The sequence below is a fragment of the Anarrhichthys ocellatus genome, unplaced genomic scaffold, assembly GCF_004355925.1.
Source record: "Anarrhichthys ocellatus isolate YVR2014 unplaced genomic scaffold, GSC_Weel_1.0 scaffold57, whole genome shotgun sequence".
Classification (NCBI taxonomy): Eukaryota; Metazoa; Chordata; class Actinopteri; order Perciformes; family Anarhichadidae; genus Anarrhichthys; species Anarrhichthys ocellatus.
In genome coordinates, this window is record NW_022280087.1 from 1445482 (window position 1) to 1466757 (window position 21276).

Genomic DNA, 21276 nt, shown 5'->3' on the forward strand with positions numbered 1-21276 from the left:
TATGAATCTGAGTGGACTCTTTACTTGTTACTTCATTCCCTTTCCATTCCAAAATGTGAAGCTCAGATCTATTCAAAGTGAAGTATTGACATCTTTTACTTAAAGGCACAATGAGTAGGACTTGTCGGTCAATTCAAAGTTGGCCCCTCCTTCCCGGCTCAACAATACCAGAAGCCACGCCCCCTGACTGCGGTTAGTGTTAGGGTGCTTGTCAGCGGGCGAAAGCCAACCACAGATTCACTTATAAGCTTTGTCTGGTTGGCTTTATATTTGCATTTTTTTCACCATTGTGGTAGCTTCATCTTGGATGATTGCTTACGATCTGGCACTGGTGGCTTCATTTTTATAGGTTAAAGCCGGGGAAGGTCTTGAACACAACATATGAAAATACAGTTGGAGGGCGGTGGCTGCAGACACCATCACACACTTCTAGTGGATCAGACGTGATGATTGAGAAGGATTATTTTTATATGAGTCAATACATTGTTTTTCAGGAAAATCCTGCTCATTGTGGCTTTGAGCAAAAGTAGAAATACTACAGTATAAAAAATACAGGCGTATTATCAATGAAATATGATTCTAGTACAAAAAGTAGAAGTACTCCCTTGAGCGATATTTTATATTATATATTCTATAATTATTATTGATGTGTAAGGATATTTTACATTTGTTCCTAATTTAGATGAACTCATAATTTCTTCACAAATTGTAGTTCGATCTAGAAAAACACATTTTTAAATTGATGAAGTTTATCTTTGTGTGTTCAATCTAAATAAACAAAATAACTAGTAATTTAAACCGAACTATGAAATGTGTGTAGTGGAGTAAAAGTTACAAAATATCCCTCTAAAATCTAGTGGAATAGAAGTATAAAGAAGCATATAATACTCCAAGAAAATACAAATATCAAAACATTGAACTTGGTACATTCCACCACTGAATGAATCTGTTCTCATAATTTACAAATAATTATACAAGACTATACAGACATGGTATCCCTAAAACTTAAACATAAGAAAACATTAAAAATAAGAAAAAAAGGCCTCCTCTAGCATGGCCCTGTAACTTTGGTCTCAACATTATTGTTACTGTTCATCTAACCAAACAACAACCAAAGGAACTCATAAGAGACAGGGAGGTCCATGTGATAAGCACCCTCATGATGTGTTGCACAACTCAAGATTTCATTTCTGATGACACCATCTTTTTTGTCATGTGTCTTTAGTAGGCAATAAACTTATCAGAAATAATATTATAATAGACACTTTTCAAAGGCTGTATCCGTCGCCGCTCTGCTTGTTTACCTGGCAGCGATGAGTCCGTCAGGGGTGGAGGAGGAGGAGGGCTGACCGGAGCCTGTTTGATCTCAGCCTCATGTAGCTGGCCAGCCGGAGTCTGAGGACCCACCACGGAGGTCAGCCCAGGGTCCTGCTGCCCTCTGCCACCGGGAGAGGTGAACGTGATGTCGGGCAGCTCGTCCCAGGGCTCCACCAACAGTTCGGTATCAACCAGGTTCTTGTCGACCCTACCTGACTCATGGGACTGTGGAGTCAGGGCGGTTACTGTCTCCACTGGGAGTTCAAGCTGGGAAGTAGAGAATCTCAGATCAGACATACTTTTACATGACAGAGTTATATTCAATGCAGTCTTCTATGCAGCCACGCAAACAAGAAAAAGCAACTTGCAGAGCCTTGTTTGAAAGACAGAATGGCTCAATTGCTGTGACATTTTTGGTGAATGCTTGGAAAAATCAGTCACTCACGCTCTGTACCTTGAATGATGCCATCCTTCTACTGATCCTCAAGATTTTATATCCACAGAGTCATGTGACTGACATTGGTGGGCTTGCCTCGCAACTATAAAAGCATCTGGGTGAACATGCCCCCTCCTCTTTGCCATTACTTGCCTCATCCGAGACCGTGAGTATCACTATTGGCCGCGGAGGTGAGGGGCAGGGATAACTTTTGGAGTCTAACATCATATTTCAATAAATAAAAGCCTGAATTATAAATGCAAAAAAGCCAAACGATGTTGTACACATGCATTGGTGGAGCCGAGATGCACTGATCGATCGACGTTTGGGACGTTTCTGGGCATCAACCTCTGTCAGAACTAGGCCAGGGGTCACTAATAGGCGGACCCCGGTCCGGATCTGGACCCAGGCGACCCAACTGATGGATAATTGAGAATTATACAGCGCTTCTATTTTAACCCGTGCAGCTTTTTTACGGCACTCGGTCAGCAGTCCAGGAAATACACCGACCAATTACATGCGTTGTAAATCATCTCACGTGATGCTACTCAGCCAATCGAGTGTGTGTATTCTGAAACGCATCGTGAGCCGAGTGAGATTTGCACACAGACACGGGAGAGACGGGGCGAGAGAGAGAGAGAGAAGTGGGAGAAGTAAGTCAGAGAAGCAGTTTATTACGGCGTGCTCTAAAAAGAAAAATTATGATGTGAAATGGATTTAACAAAAGAGAAGAGAAAAGTTCACTCCACCACCACTCTTTCATTTTCATTCATTTTTCTAAAATCAAGCACTTTCTTTTAAGATGCAAGTTTTTCAAAAATTATTTTTTGTGTATTTTATTTTTGGATGGAGCCCTTATTTTACTTGAAATGAGAGAAGAACATTTATTTATGTATTTCTATGTATTACTTATAATCCATCTGGTTAAATTTCAATATAATTGATGTGTACTTTATTTTGGAATTTTTTTCATGATTCAACAACAGCAGGACGTCAGTGATGACAGGAGGAGCATCTCTGATAGGCTTTTGCGACACAGCGTCACCCAAATTTTTGCCCGAGTTAAAAAATTTCAACTTATGCGAATGGTGCGAATTTCACATTTTTACATCACAGCATTCACGGAAACTGTTTCTTCAAAACAAGGTGGATGGTGCTTTGTCACATTCGCAGGTTTCCATGGATCTATGTACGCCTGGATCGGGATTGCTCCTGCTGCCGCGGCCCCGGTTAACTACCACTGCCACTATCACTATTATCATATCATTGTCATATTTCTTTTATAATTACTGCTATTATCATTATATTATATCCACTGCTACTGTTAAAAGTAGTAGTAGTCATTTCTGATATTATTGCTATTTTTATAATAGTCACCGCTACTATTATATGGATTAGTCTTATTCATATTATTATTATAGCTGTTGTGCTATCATTGTTGTTCCTGTCTCCCTGTCTCTCTCTCAAGCCAACCAGTAGCAGATGGTTGCCACCCAAAAGCCAGAGTACAGTGTAGACTGCTTTGCATGGAAAGTGTCTCGAGATAACTTCTGTTATGACTGAGGTCAACAGTATTTTCAAGTATCATTTTTCCAAACAAGATAAAAGCAGCATTACTTGGATGTTTTCCTCAACTGGGAACTCTTTGAAGCGGCCGTCTACTGGAGCCTCTGGGTGGATTTCCACAAGTGGAAAGATGGAGTTTGGTAGAAATGCCATTCTGTCATCCTGCTCACAAATCCGATTCAGTATTTTGCCTTCCAGAGCTGTACCAAAACAAACAATGCAATTTCAAAATTAACCGTTACACCGTTACAGGTTGTACTTATCACAGGATATGATGGGTGTTACTGGGTGACAGACATGTAGTGTAAAAGCACTTTATTTACCATTCACATGCATATTATATATGCACATTATATATGCATACTATGCACACTATAAACATAATGGACAAATGGACTTGTACTTGTGCAGTGCTTTGCACTACATGTCATTTACCCATTTATACAAATTCATACACTGATAGCTACCATGCCACCTGGCCATCAAGACAATCTAACCACCACCAGGCACAGCAATATGGGCTTAAGTGTCTTGCCCAAGGACACATCGACATGGACTAGCAAAACCTGGGATTGACCTTAAAATGGTCAAGGAGTTTGTCATTCCTTCTTTTTTGTTCTGTCTGGCATTTAACATTTTCTGAGTTTTTGGTACTACAGTTTCTATCATACTTTCCTGTGAGTGAGACAGCAGTTATCTTACCATATCCCTGCTTTGAAACTCATGCTCCATTAGCTGCAAGCAAAATTGTTTGCACAGGATACACTATCACTGGATTACTGCTAGAAACAATTTCATTTGAATTTGAAGAAAACAATGCAAAATCAAAAGTTTTGAGGTAACTAAAAGCACTAGAAAGACTACATTGCAGATTACAGCCATGTGGGTGATGTCTGTGTGTTCTAAGTCTGAGAAGGGGGGCAAACCTCGATTAGGTTTAAGGGGGTTAACAGCATGTTATAGAAAACCAATGCTGTATGGATGAATTCTTTGATCAATGTGTCAGCATGCCAATTTTGCCAATCGTAAACAGTGTGATTGTTGTTTGAGATGACATTGATTGCTTACTGGGAAGTGCATTGAAATCATCTATGAGGTAGACATGCTCTTCATCAGGTTCAGAGGCCATAACATCCATCTGAGCCTGGAACTCTTCATATAGAGGGTCGGTCTTGTTCACAACTCCTATTACAAACATCTCGATCCCCTCCGCGTGGGCGTCCGTAGCCGTTTCTTCAAACTGCATGACATCACGGGGGTCGGCCTGCCCATCTGTCAAAACCACGGCCACCTTCCTCACACCGGGCCGCGAGGCCCGGAAAAGCTGGTTGGCTCGATGGATGGCGCTGCCCGTGAAGGTACCCTCACCGAGGTAAGGCATCTTCCGGACGGCAGCCTTGACGTCGTCCTGGTTGGACTGCTGCTGCAAACTGACTACCACCATGTCCACATGGCTGTAGAGCACCACACCAATCCGACTGGCTTCTCGGCTCACCGTCACGCGGTCGATAAGAGCGTTCACAAAGTCCTTCACCAACTCAAAGTTTTCTGGTCCCACACTCTCAGAGCTGTCTATCACAAACACCAGTTCCAGAGGGCTTTCTCTGCATTTGAGACCACAGCCTGGGCAACAAATGTCAAAGATAAGTTAGAATACCAAAAAAACTGCATTGTGGATACAAAAACATGAACCATTGCAAAATAAAAACTTTGCATACTATCTATTACAGAAGCCCAGACTGGGCAAACAAAATACTGGCTCTAGAGAGAGCCTTTACGTTTATACATTGTAGGCAAAGTATTCCCCGCTAGATGCCACTAAATCCTACACACACATTTACGAGACAAAATAGCACCGAACTAAGCAAGATGAAAAGATTGACTGAGGATTAAACTGATGAAAAACATGATAAAATGTGTAATTTACCACATATTTCTCTTATAATCCTGATGACCTCTTCTCTCTGTGTACAGAAAACAAATGTGAAAAAAAAAATAGGCTTTACATTTTAATGTCAAGATATAAAACTGTCGTTTGTGCCAGTCACTTTACTCACTGCGAGTCCTGGTTCTCCCTTTTCTCCAGTTCTCCCCTGTAAAATTAACCACACATGAGGAAGTAAACTGCATTGTCAAGGGAAACATTTTCTTACGCATTACAGTCGCAGTGTTAAACGTGTTTAACATTGTAGGCTAAATCAAAACACAACTAAACTACTTGCTTTTGTTTAGGCAAAAACAATACTTGGTTAGGTTTAGTAAAACATCATGGTGGCTTCAAATCGATATGTTTGTTACATTATTGACCAGTAAATTATTTACCATTAAAATAAGTCAAAGGCTACTTTTTGTTTCACACAGGACCTGAACTCATAGGTGTAAGTCCTGTGTGTGTTTGTTTGACCAATCCACCATCATGACATCTTTTCTACGTGGACTTCTCCTGTAATTCAGGGGTGAAAGTAGGTACTCGAGTACTCCATACCAATAAAAGATTCAGTGCCTGTACAGGGGAGAGGGGACAGCAGCGGCCTGCCAAAGCCCACGTACAATAACAACATAACGGTGTGTGTGTGCATTTGTGCTTCCTTAAGACACACTTTACACAAACTTTTCCACTTCAGCCAAGCATAGAAACGTATTTACAAGGAGTAAAAAAAAAAGGTACCTGAGGTATCCAGTCAATCATTTATGTCTTGACAAGTCAAGTTGATTGATTTATATAAATCCAAGAGTGAATGGTCATATTTCTATGCAATAATATGATGCTAAAATTAATAAATGACATAAATCAGTGATATTTACCAATAAACCATTTGCATTCAGCTGGCATTTGCAAACACTGGCAAGCCATTTGTATGGATTATAATATAATACTTTTATATATAATATTAACATGCAGACTAAATATATCTTGGCCTGTTAGGACCAATGTCTTACTCTGAGACACTAGATGTATACAAGACCAGAGTTATTTTGGGGCTTTTAGCCAAACCAGCTACATTGGAGTTTCCGGAAATATGGGATTGTTATTTGTATTTACAATAAGAATGTTACAGTATTTATAAGACGGAAACCCAATCTCTGGAAATACAATGTTTTCCATGTAACATAAGTACAGGACAATTATAACAGCAACTGATTTGATCTCCTTTTTAGCGGCATTTGTTACTTTCTGCCTTTTGGATACTACCACGAGGTGTTGCAAAGGTCAGAAATGTTCAAATCCTACAAACAGGGATTTTAAGAACAGGACTTAATTGACAATCAGTTTAGGACCAGTTGATCCTTATGATGATAAATTGATGATGGCATCAGCCTGAAAACGCTCATTGGAGCATATGTTTGATACATGTTTCCCAACATGGAAATTAACAACAACAAAAATTGCTACCAGGACCTTCCTTTATAGGTTCTATTTTACATTAAATAAAGAGGACAGCATTGCCTACGAGAAGGAAAAGAAACTGTGACCCAGAACAAATCATAGCTGGAAAACAAAACATTCACATTGAACTGGTATCATCACAGACCTTTTGAGGAACAACTTATGAGATTGTTATTAAACCATGAAGCAAGATGGGACATGCTGTGTTACCATCGGTCCAGTAGATCCAGGTCCTCCATAGTCTCCACCGTCTCCTTTCTTTCCCCGGTCTCCAGGATTGCCTCTGTCACCCTGTGTGTGAGTGAGTGAGTGAGTGAGTGAGTGTGTGAGAATGCACTCTTTATTACAGCAAATTTGAAGCACTGGTAATCAGAGGCAATATGTCACAGGTAATGCAACCACTGGCACATGCAGTGGCTATATTGTAAGTACCTTCCCTCCTGGAAGGCCATCCCCTGGTGGTCCCCGAGGGCCCATTGGCCCCTGAAACCCAGGTTCTCCCTAAGAATAAAGATGGATGAATTGGTAAGCACCACAAGTGTATCATCAGCATATAGACGTATCTTGAAGCCCTGTCCATTGAGTGAAACACCACAGATGGATTTATTTGATGTGACAGCACAGGCTTACGACTCAAGATGAGACAATGGTCATCCTTGCAAGACAAGATAATGGACAGACATGCTCAGCTCCATCCTATTCTTGGGGAACAACATGATACAGTTGGAGCACATTTGTGATCCCATTTTCTTGAAGTACAGCATACCAGTCAAGTGTTTTTATTGCCTACCTTCGGTCCCTGGATGCCCTCTCCAGGAGGCCCTAGCACACCTGGTGGACCAGGCTGCCCTGTAGAGCCCTGGGAATACAATGCATCACAGCATTTGTCAAGTTATTAGGCTAATATTATGATATATAGAGGAAATGGTTTATAAGAACAATAGAAATTGACTTGTTTAACTCCCCCTTTATACTGTAGATACACACACACTGACCTTTGGTCCATAAAGTCCAATCCCGGGAGGACCTGATGGCCCTGGCATGCCCGACAAGCCTCTGTCACCCTGACACACAGACAAAACAAACTTGGACTAAAAATACTTTCCACTGCCTATCCATCTTATACAGCATCTTATACGCCATTTTGTTTGTTCCAGGTCCACTCCATTGTCCTTTTCCATATCACCAACACTAAACACAGGTCAACAGTCTCTGTTCCAATTGAAAACCACATGGACTGCTATATATTTCACAACCATATCCACATTCATGAGGATTTTTGCTTGTTTGATGTTGAAGCTGATATTCAGCAGTGAAAATCTACATTAATCATCTTCAGGATTATAGAATGCTACGGTTAAAGTGTAGAAATACTTCAAAATTATTTGTGAACTATTTTCTCCCTCTGGTATGTTTAATGACACTACAATTCCCATGAGCCTCAGCAAATGTCCCTCTAACGACTCTCCGCCATTTCATGAATTCATGAAGTAATACTTGTGCTTCACCTTAGGTCCAGGTAGTCCTTTCCCTTCATGTCCCATCTCTCCTCGCACTCCTGGTAAGCCAAGCAGCCCCTAATGGTCACGGAAAAAAATGTTCATTTACAAACCTGTGTCTCTTTTACATATCCTAATACAACAGTTCTTATGATATCTTACGTAAAGTTATTTTGCATTTGTTGTGAGTTCTAATATGAATATCAAGCAGCACAAGCGAGTATTAACTAATATCACATACATAAGTTACGAAACACGCAACTATGTTTTAGGTTGACCAGCGCTCTCCTGTGTTTTTTTGACCCATCCACCTCTTCACCTGTTTTTAATACAAACAGTGAATGAGAACAGCCTGATTTCTTGCATTACATATGGGCATAATTCTCCTCATTTTGGATGACTTTTTCCTCTCACCTGTGGTCCTGGGAAGCCATCTCCCTTCATTCCTGGTGGCCCGACTGGTCCAGTATTTCCTTTGTTACCCTGATAGAGGAACAGGAGAACAGCAGATACTGAGAGTAACAAACAGTTAGGAAATACTGTTGTATCTAAAAATTAGCATAAAAAAACGATTGAACTGGAGGTGTTTTTATTGCAGACAAACTGTAATGTGAAGACTTCACACACCACTTTCTCAAAGTGATTGGGTAAAGCAGTGTGGTGTGATATATTGATAGGGTGAACATATCGTGTGCTAGTGTTACCGTCGGCCCAATAATTCCTACTCCAGGTTCTCCAACATGTCCAGCTGGTCCTACGGGACCAGGATCTCCCTGTTATTTGGACAAATTCACAATTAAAGCTCATAATATGTACGCAATACAATTTATACATTTACTGTATAGACCCCCTACAGATGTACCAGAAGAAAAACAAACAAAGTTGTGGTAAACGGATAAGACATTTATGTAAATAGGTTATGTTACATTTACTTTACTTCTATAGCTTCTAGTTTTACAGATTGTTATTCTACACACACAATATATATGGTGGTCTTTTTGAAATGGAAATATATGTATGGCTTTATATGGCTTTAGTTCCCTCGACAAAAAGCCAATGGAATTTTTCCATTGGCTTTGGGATTATTGCAGAGCTCCGTGGCAACAAACGTTTATGATACTGACATATTTTGTTCAGTAAGATAATCGTCATAAATGATCATCACTGTTATGATTTTTGAAGTGTTAATTTAATCTCCAGTAGTAAAATGCTAACATTAGGCTATGAACAAACTACAACACAGTCACATGACTTCATGTTACACTTTTTAGCAACCGCCTTTGTAAAGACATGTCAAAGATTCAAAATTCACCAGAGGGGTATTTACTGATGTATTATCTATCGTAGAACAAAAAGTTTAAATCTGTTCAGCTTGTGTTAACCACAGACCACATTTCAGGCATCTAACCAAAAAAAGAAAAATGTGAATTTTAGACAAAGGAACCAGAGCACAAACGTTCATTTCCCGAGTTTTAGAATTCATTCCTGCAGCACCCTATTATGCATTTTCTAGATTTTTTTTTACCAAAAATACCTTAATACACCTGTCTCCTGCTGAATAAATTGAGGGTTAACATTGCCTTGAGTGTAATAGGTAAACATGAAATTCAAAGGTGAGATTAAGCAGGTAAAAAAAAGTTGTAACTTTGCTGCAACAGTTGTGCACAGAGATGACCCAGACAACCTTGGTCATCAGTCTGCAACATAGTCCACCATTGTACAGGTGCACCATGCATGTTTAACTGTGTACATGCCATGTTTTTTTTGTTTTTTTTAACCATATAGGTCTTATTGTAGTTGCAGTATTGATTACTTTTTTCTTGGCAACATAATCGTTGACATTGCTCAACAAAGTAAGGGCAGGAACGTTACTTTCCATTAATTTGGAGCACATCCAAAACGTTGTTTATAATCCTTCATTTTATAGCAAAAGGGTGTACACACAATGACAGTGAGCACACAAGGTGGAACAGGAAGTGGGTGCAGTGTGCTGTGTGCTGTGTAAATAGACATTTACAGTAGACTGAGGGAGTAATCATTTTACATTTGTGCTCACTTCTCTTCCAAACGAGTTTGGTTATAGATCTATTTGCTCTTCACTGTCTGACGGCTGGGGTTTCTTGCCTTGTCGGACTCGTTCTAATGTCAATCGTCACTCAACATCACTGAACTAAACTCTTTAGTCAGGGTGTCTGTTTCATGTATGTGTGTGTTCGCGTTTACTGATTTACTAGGTGTCATTACCTTTGATCCTGGTAAGCCATGCCCAGCAGTTCCAGGTAGGCCCACCAGTCCCGGACTCCCCGGCTCTCCCTGAACGAAAATGTTAGTGAGATGACGTTAAGCTGCCAGCACATAAGCTTGTGTCAAGAAGACCATGAAAGCAAAGCAAATATTTGTCACGTTGCTCTCTAGAGCTTAAATAAGGATGCTTCCTTATCAGTACAGGTTAACTTCACTTCAGCAATATTTTGCATTAGCAACTGCTAACAGGTGGACATTTTGGCCAGAGTTCATTATTAAAATTCTGTTCTACCTGTTACATCTTAACATTAGACTTATTGATTCATATAACACATTTGCATCGTAATATTTTAAGCGGGCCCTTAGACCATTAACAAAAACAATATTTTTCAATGACTGCTCTTTTAACTTAACTTATTTACAGATTTAAACATAACATAATCATATTTTAAGGGGCACTTGGGTATTAGAGTTTAAAAGTATTGAATTCATTGTAATGGAATTTAAACAGAGCAGAAACAGAAGTACTTTTTGTAATATATGGGCACACCAATAAACTACTGTAATGTGAAACCTTAAACTGTTAAGTAGTGTCGCATAGTAGATTATGACATTGAATTCATTTTTTATGGCATATGGGGTTTTCTGGTCTAAGACCACCATTTTTCTTGCAACTGGTTGAAAACTATGCATGTACTATTTGGCCCATGACCCCTTCGATTTTTCTGTATATAGCCCTCAATCAAAAAAGTTTGGCCACCCTTAGTCTATGCACTTCAACTTGATTGTGGAAGTTTCCATCTGTCATGTGGGACTACCCTTAAATTACTCTTTAGAGTTCCAAACCTCTTGAACCAAGACCCTAAATTAACCATCAAACCATTAAACACGTCCTGATCTTTAACTGCTCTGTTTTTGGAAAAGCTGTGAGAGCTTAACCTCTCCAGTGTTGGATTTCTCACCTACGTACAAGAGCAGTTGTGTGAACAAATGAACCTGTGGCGGCCGCACCTCAGTCTGTTGGGACTTGGCTTGGGAATTGGAGGGTGGCCAGTACAAGTCCAGCATGGACCAAGAACAAAGTGTTCACTAGTAGCCAGTTCCATTTCCTTGAGCAACATACCGAACCCCTAACTGCTCGGTGGGCAGACCACGGCTGATGTGTATGTGTAAAATAAGAACTTGGAGTGAAAGAATTTAATTTCCCTTAAAGGGAACCTTCTTCTTATAGTAACCTATTCAACATACCTTAGCTCCAGCAGGTCCAACAGGGCCTGATGACCCTGAAAGTCCCCTAGGTCCACGGTCACCTCTGTCTCCCTGAGGAGAAACGCATACACATGACGTGTTACATTTCAGTTAAATACAACTTAATACAATAATCCAGATTGTCAAATATGCATGTATATGACTGAGTGAATGAAGACTTTGACAGTACAGGTATGTAAATATGTACAACAACCACTTTGTATTCTTAGTTGCTATTTACGCATGTGTCCTAGTTTTTACAACTGTCATGTTTGAAAGAACCCACATGCAAGGGCTGATTAAACAGAAATGCTGAACAAACTTGGAAATTGGGATATCCTCTAAGAGATTGGAAATTTACTTGGGGAGCAGCTGCACTGTGGCTGATTACCTTTTCTCCAGGGATGCCTTTCCCCGGTGCTCCCTCTAGGCCTCGCAGACCTGGCAACCCCATCTCTCCCTAGATCAAATAGCAGATCAAACAAACATTTCTAGCGTGTGACGCTTGTGAGTGGTGTAGTTACTCTTTAGAGACACCATGAAATTGCTTCTTTACTTCCTTGATATAGTCATTCCTGTTGAAACAAGATGCTGAGGTGGACACGTAATGCAAAGAGGGGTTAATTTATGTTCACTCCTATAGGGCTGGGTATCAGTTTGCAATACCTTTAAGGTATCACCTGAGATAACCCAGTATCAAGTAATATCCACACTTCTCCAGTCAAACAATACATGCAATCTATCCTGTTTGTACTCTAGAAAAAAGAACTAGAAAAAGAAATACTGTTTGCATGGTGTTGAGCGCAGCCAATCACTGCAATCATTCTTTGATTTAATGCCACGTGTGATTGGCCCACTATCGTAGCTGCTTCAACCCATACAGCTCTGAACACAGAGATATCTGAGGTGGCGGTTAGCAGATAATGGTGTTCGCAGTTAATGGTGTTAACAGAGCTAACAACAGCAACAGTGCTGACAGAGGTAACAGTTTAACCTGGGAGGGGGGGGAACCGGAGGATAGGCGCTACGTTTCTGTGGTGAATGTACGTACGTGGACTTCGCTATCAGCATTAAGCGCTGGATGAGCGCTGTGCAGTGGCAGTGATTTGCTAACCAGTGGGACACGCAGTTAACATGATGGGTTAACATGATTGGTACCGAATGAAGTACTGTACACTCTATTGGTATCTGTATCACTTCAAGGGTACTAGTATTGATGTTGGCATCGTAGTTTTTTAAACCATACCCAGTCCTTCTTTGTAGTGCATAATAAGGTCACCAATTAATGTGGTCGGTTTCATTTGCTGTTTTCTCTCCTAACTTCAAGCTGCTACAGAGCGCTGCAGGGATGATGTATTTTTGTAGGCCAACCCAGAAGTTAGCATCACACTGGTTCCCGACAAAATCCCAATGGGATTTTTCCATTGGATTTTGGATGATTGCAGAAAATAACTTCTGTGGCAAACAAACACTTATGATACTTACAGCTTTTGTTTGGCAAGATAATCTTCACAGATGAACACCACTTTTATGATTTTTGAAGTGTAAATGCAAACACCAGAAGTAAAAAGCTAACTCTAAAACTACACCATGGTCACGACTTTACGTCACCACCACTAAGCTAAAGGCGGACTAGTGTTGAAGTGATGACGTTTAGTCATCTCATTTAGATACTTGTTACCAACTGACATTTTTATTTACTGATGTATTTTATGTGGTCGAAAAAAAATCTCTAGCTTGTGTTAAACACAGACTGTATTTTAAGGATCTAACCAAAAACACATTTGAAAAAACTGTTAATGCAAAATGTTGACTCATTTCCGGGTTTTTCTTGCAGCACTGTATTTCTGAGTATCGTAAATAGTTAAAAGTCTTGGTCCTGATTGGTTCACACCGCCTGCTATACATTCATCCTGATTTTTGACCATCACATCCACCACAGATATAGGCTTAAAGATACCATCTTCAGAGGAAGGATTCCTAAGGGGTTAGCTAGCTTACAACAAGCAGCACATCAGCTTGATGCTTCTATGGTGAAATATATCAAGAGGATAACTTCTCGGTACAATGATGCAGGTTTTCGAATTATGGTGACTTTTGCTTCGTTAGTCTGGAAGCTGATTCATACGTGTTCACACAACTATGTAATAAATAATACATATCTTATTAACAATATCATTTCAAATACTCATCTTGTTACACAGTAATGCCCATGTCATAGCTTCACTGTCTTCAAGTGACGGTTCTGTTATGTATTTTTATGACTACCCATTTCAAAATATAGCAATTACCTAACTGTTTGGTAATTGGTTCAACATCTGATCGTGACTCAATTCAGATTGAATTTTAAGAAATGTGACCGTGACTCACCTTAGGCCCACCAGCTCCGTCCTCACCAGGAATGCCAGGTATCCCGGCAGCCCCATCAAGCCCTAGCTCCCCCTGGAACAACACACAAACTCAACACTTCTGGGTGCCACCCGGCTGAACTACTGAACATGTTTTGTTTAATGGGGACTTTGGTTGTCTTACCTTCGCTCCTGGTTCACCTACACCCCTCTCTCCCTGAGGTCCGGGCTCTCCGGGGAAACCCTGGTCACCCTGGGAAACAACACAAATCACATCAGACGACCAGCAACGGAAAGCTTCAAAAAGGTGTTTTTAGCGCTTCATGGTTGGTGTCAGGTAAATCTCATACTTTTACAACTTTCGTGGAAATTAAAATAACCACTGTGAGACTGTGAGGAAATCCAGGTACAAAGCTGGTGTAAAATATCATTCCAAACTATTAGGCTACTCGAATTCTATGCTGTCCACATCCATCACAGTTTGCAGACTGTCTGCCTGGTTTAAACCTTCCATACACTCAGTCGAGGGAACGGACAGATTCAGGGTGCAATGAGAGACTAAAACAGACGTCTTGGGCGCACTTATGGTTTCAGTTTCACCTCAAAATGAAGTGATTCAGATAAACTGGCTGCAGGTTTGTGTAGCCTCTAACCTGTTCGATCAAATGACTGCTTTTTTTTGCACATTGGATCTATTTTTAGTGATGTCACTCGAGAGCACAGAATTATGATAACTATTTTGTATAGTAACCTCTTAAACTGAAGAAGCCTTTTATATCAGGCTTTCTGTGTCTGAAATCCCAATTTACTTTCTCACGATATTCTCACGATATATACTTTGGTCATAAGTGCAATATTCATCGGGAATGAATGATAGACTTGTACTTGTATAGCGCTTTTCTATATGAGACTACTCAAAGTGCTTTAACACTACATGTGATCATTCACCCATTTACACACATTCATACACTGATGGCAGGGACTACCGAGCAAGGCACCATCTCAGGACTCTAACTAGCCCTTCATACCCATTCACACACCGCAGGAACAGCTTACGGGAGCAATTTGGGGTTAAGTGTCTTGCCCAAGGACACATCGATATGGACTAGCGGAGTCGGAATCCCGCTCTATCCTACTTGCCACAAAATAGTAAAAGAACTAAGTATATCTATTTAAGTGCTTGCCCAGTCTTGCTTCAAAGTCATGTGTTATAGTGTTTATTTTCTTTCATAATGAATATCAAATACATGGATAACTTACTTAATGTCTGTTTAACTTTATTCATTCTTCTAAATAATTTAAACGCCACAGTGTCAACTCTTTACCCATAACTGCTACTGACCTTTGGTCCAACTATACCCAGTCCAGGAGGTCCTCTGGGACCAGAAGGCCCAGCTGGCCCTAGGTCCCCCTACAGCCAAAGGGAAACATCAGAACTTAAAGTGTAGCTACACAAATAAATGATAAACAGGTGGAGGAAATATTTTCATTGGCCTTGCCTTTTCTCCTTGCATGCCTGCCCCAGGAAACCCCACCAAGCCTGGCAGCCCGGGGGCTCCTGTGTTTCCCTGAGGGTTCGAAAGGTGAGAGGTTAGACAGGTCGTCCTTTACAGCATCGCAGGTTTTCAGTAGACATGTGTGCAATCCAAACCATGTTTAACAGTTAACCCGTACCTTATCACCTTTGTACCCGACTCCTGGAGGTCCACGGCCGCCCTTGGGACCCTCATACCCCCTTTCACCCTGCAAGAAAACACAGTGGGAGGGTCAGGAGAACAGGAAGTATAACACATCAAACCTCGGTTTTATCTTAAGATTCAAATCATACAACCATGTGCGATTCATGAATGAAACAAAACTTTAAAACCGGTCTTTTTTCCCTCTATGGTTTTAAAACACCAATCATATTTGAAAACGCATTGTTTTTGGAAATGTTTCTCGCTGTCCATTGTCTTAAATAAAGGATCAATAAAATGACACATACTAGTTGTAGTGAACCAGCTTGTTCTGGAACTTACCTTGGACCCTGGAAGACCCTCACCTGGAAACCCTGACGATCCTTGCATCCCTGGTGGCCCTGCTGGACCCTAAACAAATATAGTAACTGAATAAATACTGAATGAACAGATATTTCAATATATTACCGATCGTACTGGAAGCACTATAACATTCATGCAACAATTATACAAGGCCAGTTGCTTGAAAAGCAGCTGTACTGCCAATAATAACATAGTAATAGTATCCTTTAGTGTATCTCAGCAGATAAAAACAAAACGATATGCTTGGAATGATCCCTTTTAGTTTGTGACAAAATTATTTTCTAAAATTTGAGTGGGCTGGCCCTTTAAATATAATTACTATGGAAGCAAAGGAAGGCTATAATAATTTGAATTTTATAAGCAATTGAAATGTGACCACTACCGACTACTAAATGTTTAAATTTGAATACCTGTTGTAATATCAGTTAATATCAGTTAAATATTGAACTTTGAAAATCAAGTCTGAATTTTATTAATGTAATTATAGAAATTCAGATGTCGAAAACTTCCTTTCAAATTTTCAAGGGTTCACAAATACAAATAAAAAAAATAAAATAAACATTCAAGTTGCTCAAAACGAGTTTGTCAAATTTAGATCTAAATACTTAATTCAGGTCCTAAATCTTTCTTTAAGTCGGATTCAATTCAGACTCCACCGCTACCGAGAATGAGCAATCAAGCCTGAATGGAATCTATCAGACCTCCGTCCCATCAGGTCACGTTCTGTCGGGTGATTCAAGAAATAAAGCTCAGATGGAATTGACCGTGGACACTGGAATTCACTGGAAGCTTTTTCAATTGCACCACTTAAAACAACCTCGACATTGTAAAGACCGGAATTTAAAATAGGGGAAAAAAACATTAATGGTTTCCAAAGTAAAGTATTTATCATAGGGTCAGTTATTATTCAACCTAGATTGTGATAAACATTCATTTATTTAAAACAACAGACACATGTGTTAGCTGATCAAATATCATGTCCGTTATAAGGGCTTTAGTTTGAGGTTGATAATGTTATTTATGGCACACCTGCTTTAGCATTTGTAGCTGGGTAGCGCGGAGGCTAACATGTCTCTGTCCCAAAAAACTAATCTCCAATGCATGTATTGATAGAATATTCAGTGACAATATCTAAAATATCACAGCCATGACAGTATATTTCTGTAGTTTCACTTAGTGTTGTGAACTCACCGGTGTTCCTGGTTCACCCATACCCATTGGTCCAGAAGGACCTGGTCTTCCATGGTTCCCCTTGTCACCCTGAAAAATTAAGTTTACAGAATGGAGATAAACTGCAGATGGAAGTAGGACAATGTTCCTTATTCAATCAAATTCCAAACCAAACCCAAATTTACCTTGGGACCAGGGAACCCAATGCCTTTATCTCCTGGAGGTCCAGATGCACCCCTCAGTCCTCGCTCACCCTGTTAGGGGAGGGAGGAATTAACAAACGTGCCCGTAGCTTCAACCTGTGAACAAACTGATTCATTTGCAATATTTGAAATTTGACTGCCAGTGTTCTTACTTTAGATCCAGATGTCCCTTCTGGACCCTGGTCTCCAGGTCCTCCCCTGGCTCCCTGAGACAGGAACAAAACAGTAAGGGGCAATTCAATATATACAAACCGTAAATAATATTAAAGCAATTTAATATAGAAAAACTAAACTACCATTTCAGTTTAGAGTTAAAATAACGGAAATACAACAAGGGTTGTTTTTATTTTTGTATTTTAATTTTTCAGTTCCGCAGTCCTGTCACCGCCAACTCTCTGGGAAGTATGTGTCTACTCAGATTCACGGCTCTATTGAGCCCAGGTCCCTGAGAGCATCTTCGACTGGACCACAAGTGTAGTCATGTGTTATATGTGGGTTATTAAATATGGACTAATGTGAGACGCAGATGCAGGATTACCAGATATCTTCTTTATTCCACACATTTTCCTTTCCCTAGGAAAACCTGGATACTACATCACCCACAATCCAACTTGGTAACAGTTGGAGCCTGAAGCCTCAACAGTTGGAGCCTGAAGGCTCTACAGAGGCCCGGTGAACTCATTTCTTTCTAACTCCACAACCCCAGATTGTTTTCATTTTCAAATCTGTAGTCTTCAACTTCAACTGACCCTGGTTTAGACTAAGGCAGACAATGTTTAAATGTAACTTTTAATCATATATTCAACCTGTAAGACATTGGGAACAGAGTGTGTGGCACTGGCCTGTGTGTGACTGCCCTCTGCTGGAGACTATGAGCAGTGTGACTGGACTTTATGGACGTCTGCTCCACATGAAGCTCTCTGACACACAAGTCTGTCCTCAAATGATAAAAATCTACAAAAGTTCAACACTATATCATGAAAAAGTAAACAAATTCAACTAAAGCATGCCGATAAATCATGTCACACAAATATCAAATTGGCGGGACTTTTATCAGATGGTCAAAGATCTTTTAAGACAAGTATTTATCATACATTGTCGATATTTTGTGATTTCATAATTCAAAGTTTAAATATTGTTGATGTTTTAAAAACAATCAGAGCTTTCAAATGCATCATCATGCAATATATCCTCACAACGGTTCATATGATATCTTATAAAAAGTATTTTTTTTTGTGAGTTTTCCTACGCAAGCCAGCAACACGTGTGAACTTCTGTCTTCAGAGGAAAAGTCAACAAACCTGCATGTTGACTGTGATAGATTACCTGACTCAAGCTAGTAATACTGTCCGTAGGTTTTATCTCCAAATATCCAAAGTAAGAGTTGGGCTTTAAGAAAATGATATCCTGCTACCCCGCTACAACATGCACAAGATAAGCACAACCCAAACCATCAGTGCATTTTCATCAACTAGGTCTTGTTGTATTCAACCCAAGTATTAGTAATCAAATAAGTGTCTTACACACAAAATGTCCATTAAATCAAGAGAAACACAATTCTAAATGGAGATATATAAACCAAATGTCCCATAATTAATTAAATTAAATGAGGACTCTAGAGAAATGTCAATCAATTAAATGAGGACTCTAGAGAAATGTCAATCTTTTTTGTGAAAGAGATGTGGTGTGAGTGCACGCGCTTCCAAGATTCCATTCACCACGCTTGCTCTCGGCTTCAGCACACCTCCACCAAGGCCTTATCATCCAAGAACGTTTAGGAAAACCAGTTCTTGGATTACTTGGTGCTCTGTTTATATTTAAATACATCAACTGTTTGCTTTTTAGAGCAAAGTCATCCAGAAACTGAATTAAACCTCAAATGATCTCCTCCTTTAGCTCCTCTCACTGATCTCCTCCATGCTGCTTCTGTTAGTTGATTCGCCCCTCCCCCCAGCTCACAGGTGTGTCTCATTATTCTCCTCACTTTTCTCACTTTTTATTTTAATTAATGTTATATATTCTAATTTAATACAATCTACTTTTGTGTATTTTGAGTTTGTCCACTTATATTTACTTCGGTCAAATAACAGAGTTTTTTATCTCTTACATGTTTGAGGGTTTTTGGTCACAGTAAAATGTAATCATTGGTAAAATGTCGGATGGTCAGTCTTAAAGTTAGGGTAAACTAAGATAACACTCCCATCACTTCATTTGTGTAGGAGCTGGAGGTGGCATTTGTATTGTCATGGAGATGCTGCTTCATGATCTGTCCTTCTCAGATCAAAATCTCTGCAGAGCAACGCCGAAGGGATTTGCACCAGTAACAGTCAAGTCTAGACTCCTTGAAGTATAACTGTTAGCCACAGGACTCTTCAAACTGCACCATTTCTATTATAATCCTGTACTGTTCTGAGGGGCTGAACACAGCTCCATGCAGAAGCATGCTTTGGAAAGTGGAATGTAAAAGAGATGTGATTAGAAGTAAAACATGCAAAAACACCAGCTGGTCCTTTATTAAATTGAGATAATGTCGTCGTAAACTGACTTTTCAAGCTGCTGGAGCACTGGTGGATACTGATACTGTGACGGTGTATGCTTTGGTGCTCTAGGTTTATGAATACACTTCTGACAGTGTGTGGAGGTAGATTCCATGGGAACCAGAAGGACGTAAAACCTAATGGCACTCTGACGATTGGCTGCTGTTGTTCTAGCAACGCTGAAGGGGGCAACAAGCATTTAAGGAGAGAGGGAATGGATAACATGTGCCCAAATCCTAATCCTCTGGGACAACGTCTGCTCAAAGACTGCAACCAAACATTGCAAGCTTGGATTCCCCGCTTTGGAAAGGCTACATTAGGAGGGGGATGAGACCTAATCCACAGCTCACATTCCACAAGTGCAGAGCAGGAGATGGACCCGCAGTGTGTGGCTTTCACTGCAGCGCAGACTGTTTCAGCGCGGGGGGGGGCACAGGAATCTTTCAATTTGACCACACAGCCATTGAGGTATGAGGATGAGGGCTCATAGGCATCGAGTTCACTTCACTTTTTAAATTAAAACACGTCTCAGTTGGATGTACTGCATGTAGTAGTCATATCTTTTAAATATGCAACCAACCTACTGCATGATACCGGTATGGAGTTACAGCATGGTCGGACAATAAAGTAACAATAAAAATATAGAAATATATTTCATATATATTTCATATACATATATCTATATATCTTTATATGAAATTAAATTAAATGAAATATATTTAGATTTTTTTCAACATTTACTTAATTAAATGACATTCCATAATATTTTTGGACTTTGGATCCATATTTGTGAAACATTGTGTGTTCATGAAATTGGTTACCAAAATAGACTGCTTGAATGTTTTTGGACTTCACAATGACCACAGAGCCTCAGACTTTTGTCCAATGTGAGGGAAGACATCTGAACTAAGAGACAATCTGTTATAATGTGAAACTATTAACTGAGACTCTGTGTATAATGGCCCACCAATGTAGCCATTCATAAATGCAAAGAGTATTGGTAATGGGATAAAAAGTACAACAAAAATAACTTCACCTGCTCTCCTCTGAGGCCTGTGGTGCCAAGAGGTCCATCTGTACCCTGAGGAGAGACATCAGTACAGTATCACTATGTGTACATACCAAATAAGAAAGTATTGATTAAAAGTAAATACATATTGAAACCTACTTGTTCTCCCTTTTTACCAGGGACACCACATTCCCCCTGTACTCCCTAAAAATACAAGCAGTAAAGAAACAGGTAAGTGTAGCCTTCTATAATGTATATATATATATATATAT

At 39.9% G+C, this 21276-nt stretch overlaps 1 protein-coding gene across 1 annotated transcript in view; it reads right to left on the bottom strand.

Moving 5' to 3' along the window:
* col28a1a (collagen, type XXVIII, alpha 1a) overlaps window positions 1-21276 on the bottom strand; it is a 32047-nt gene that overhangs the window by 815 nt on the left and 9956 nt on the right. The window contains exons 8-33 of the mRNA XM_031871274.1: window positions 21164-21208; window positions 21032-21076; window positions 17611-17664; window positions 17441-17509; window positions 17277-17345; window positions 16065-16133; window positions 15721-15789; window positions 15546-15614; window positions 15389-15457; window positions 14231-14299; window positions 14069-14140; window positions 12090-12158; window positions 11699-11770; window positions 10451-10519; window positions 8911-8979; window positions 8621-8689; window positions 8216-8284; window positions 7703-7771; window positions 7498-7566; window positions 7140-7208; window positions 6918-6998; window positions 5377-5412; window positions 5247-5283; window positions 4388-4942; window positions 3371-3519; window positions 1305-1584 (exon numbers count right to left, since the gene is read on the bottom strand). Coding sequence (XP_031727134.1) covers window positions 1305-1584; window positions 3371-3519; window positions 4388-4942; window positions 5247-5283; window positions 5377-5412; window positions 6918-6998; window positions 7140-7208; window positions 7498-7566; window positions 7703-7771; window positions 8216-8284; window positions 8621-8689; window positions 8911-8979; window positions 10451-10519; window positions 11699-11770; window positions 12090-12158; window positions 14069-14140; window positions 14231-14299; window positions 15389-15457; window positions 15546-15614; window positions 15721-15789; window positions 16065-16133; window positions 17277-17345; window positions 17441-17509; window positions 17611-17664; window positions 21032-21076; window positions 21164-21208 — 2461 coding nt within the window. The remainder of the gene's footprint in view (window positions 1-1304; window positions 1585-3370; window positions 3520-4387; window positions 4943-5246; window positions 5284-5376; window positions 5413-6917; window positions 6999-7139; window positions 7209-7497; window positions 7567-7702; window positions 7772-8215; window positions 8285-8620; window positions 8690-8910; window positions 8980-10450; window positions 10520-11698; window positions 11771-12089; window positions 12159-14068; window positions 14141-14230; window positions 14300-15388; window positions 15458-15545; window positions 15615-15720; window positions 15790-16064; window positions 16134-17276; window positions 17346-17440; window positions 17510-17610; window positions 17665-21031; window positions 21077-21163; window positions 21209-21276) is intronic.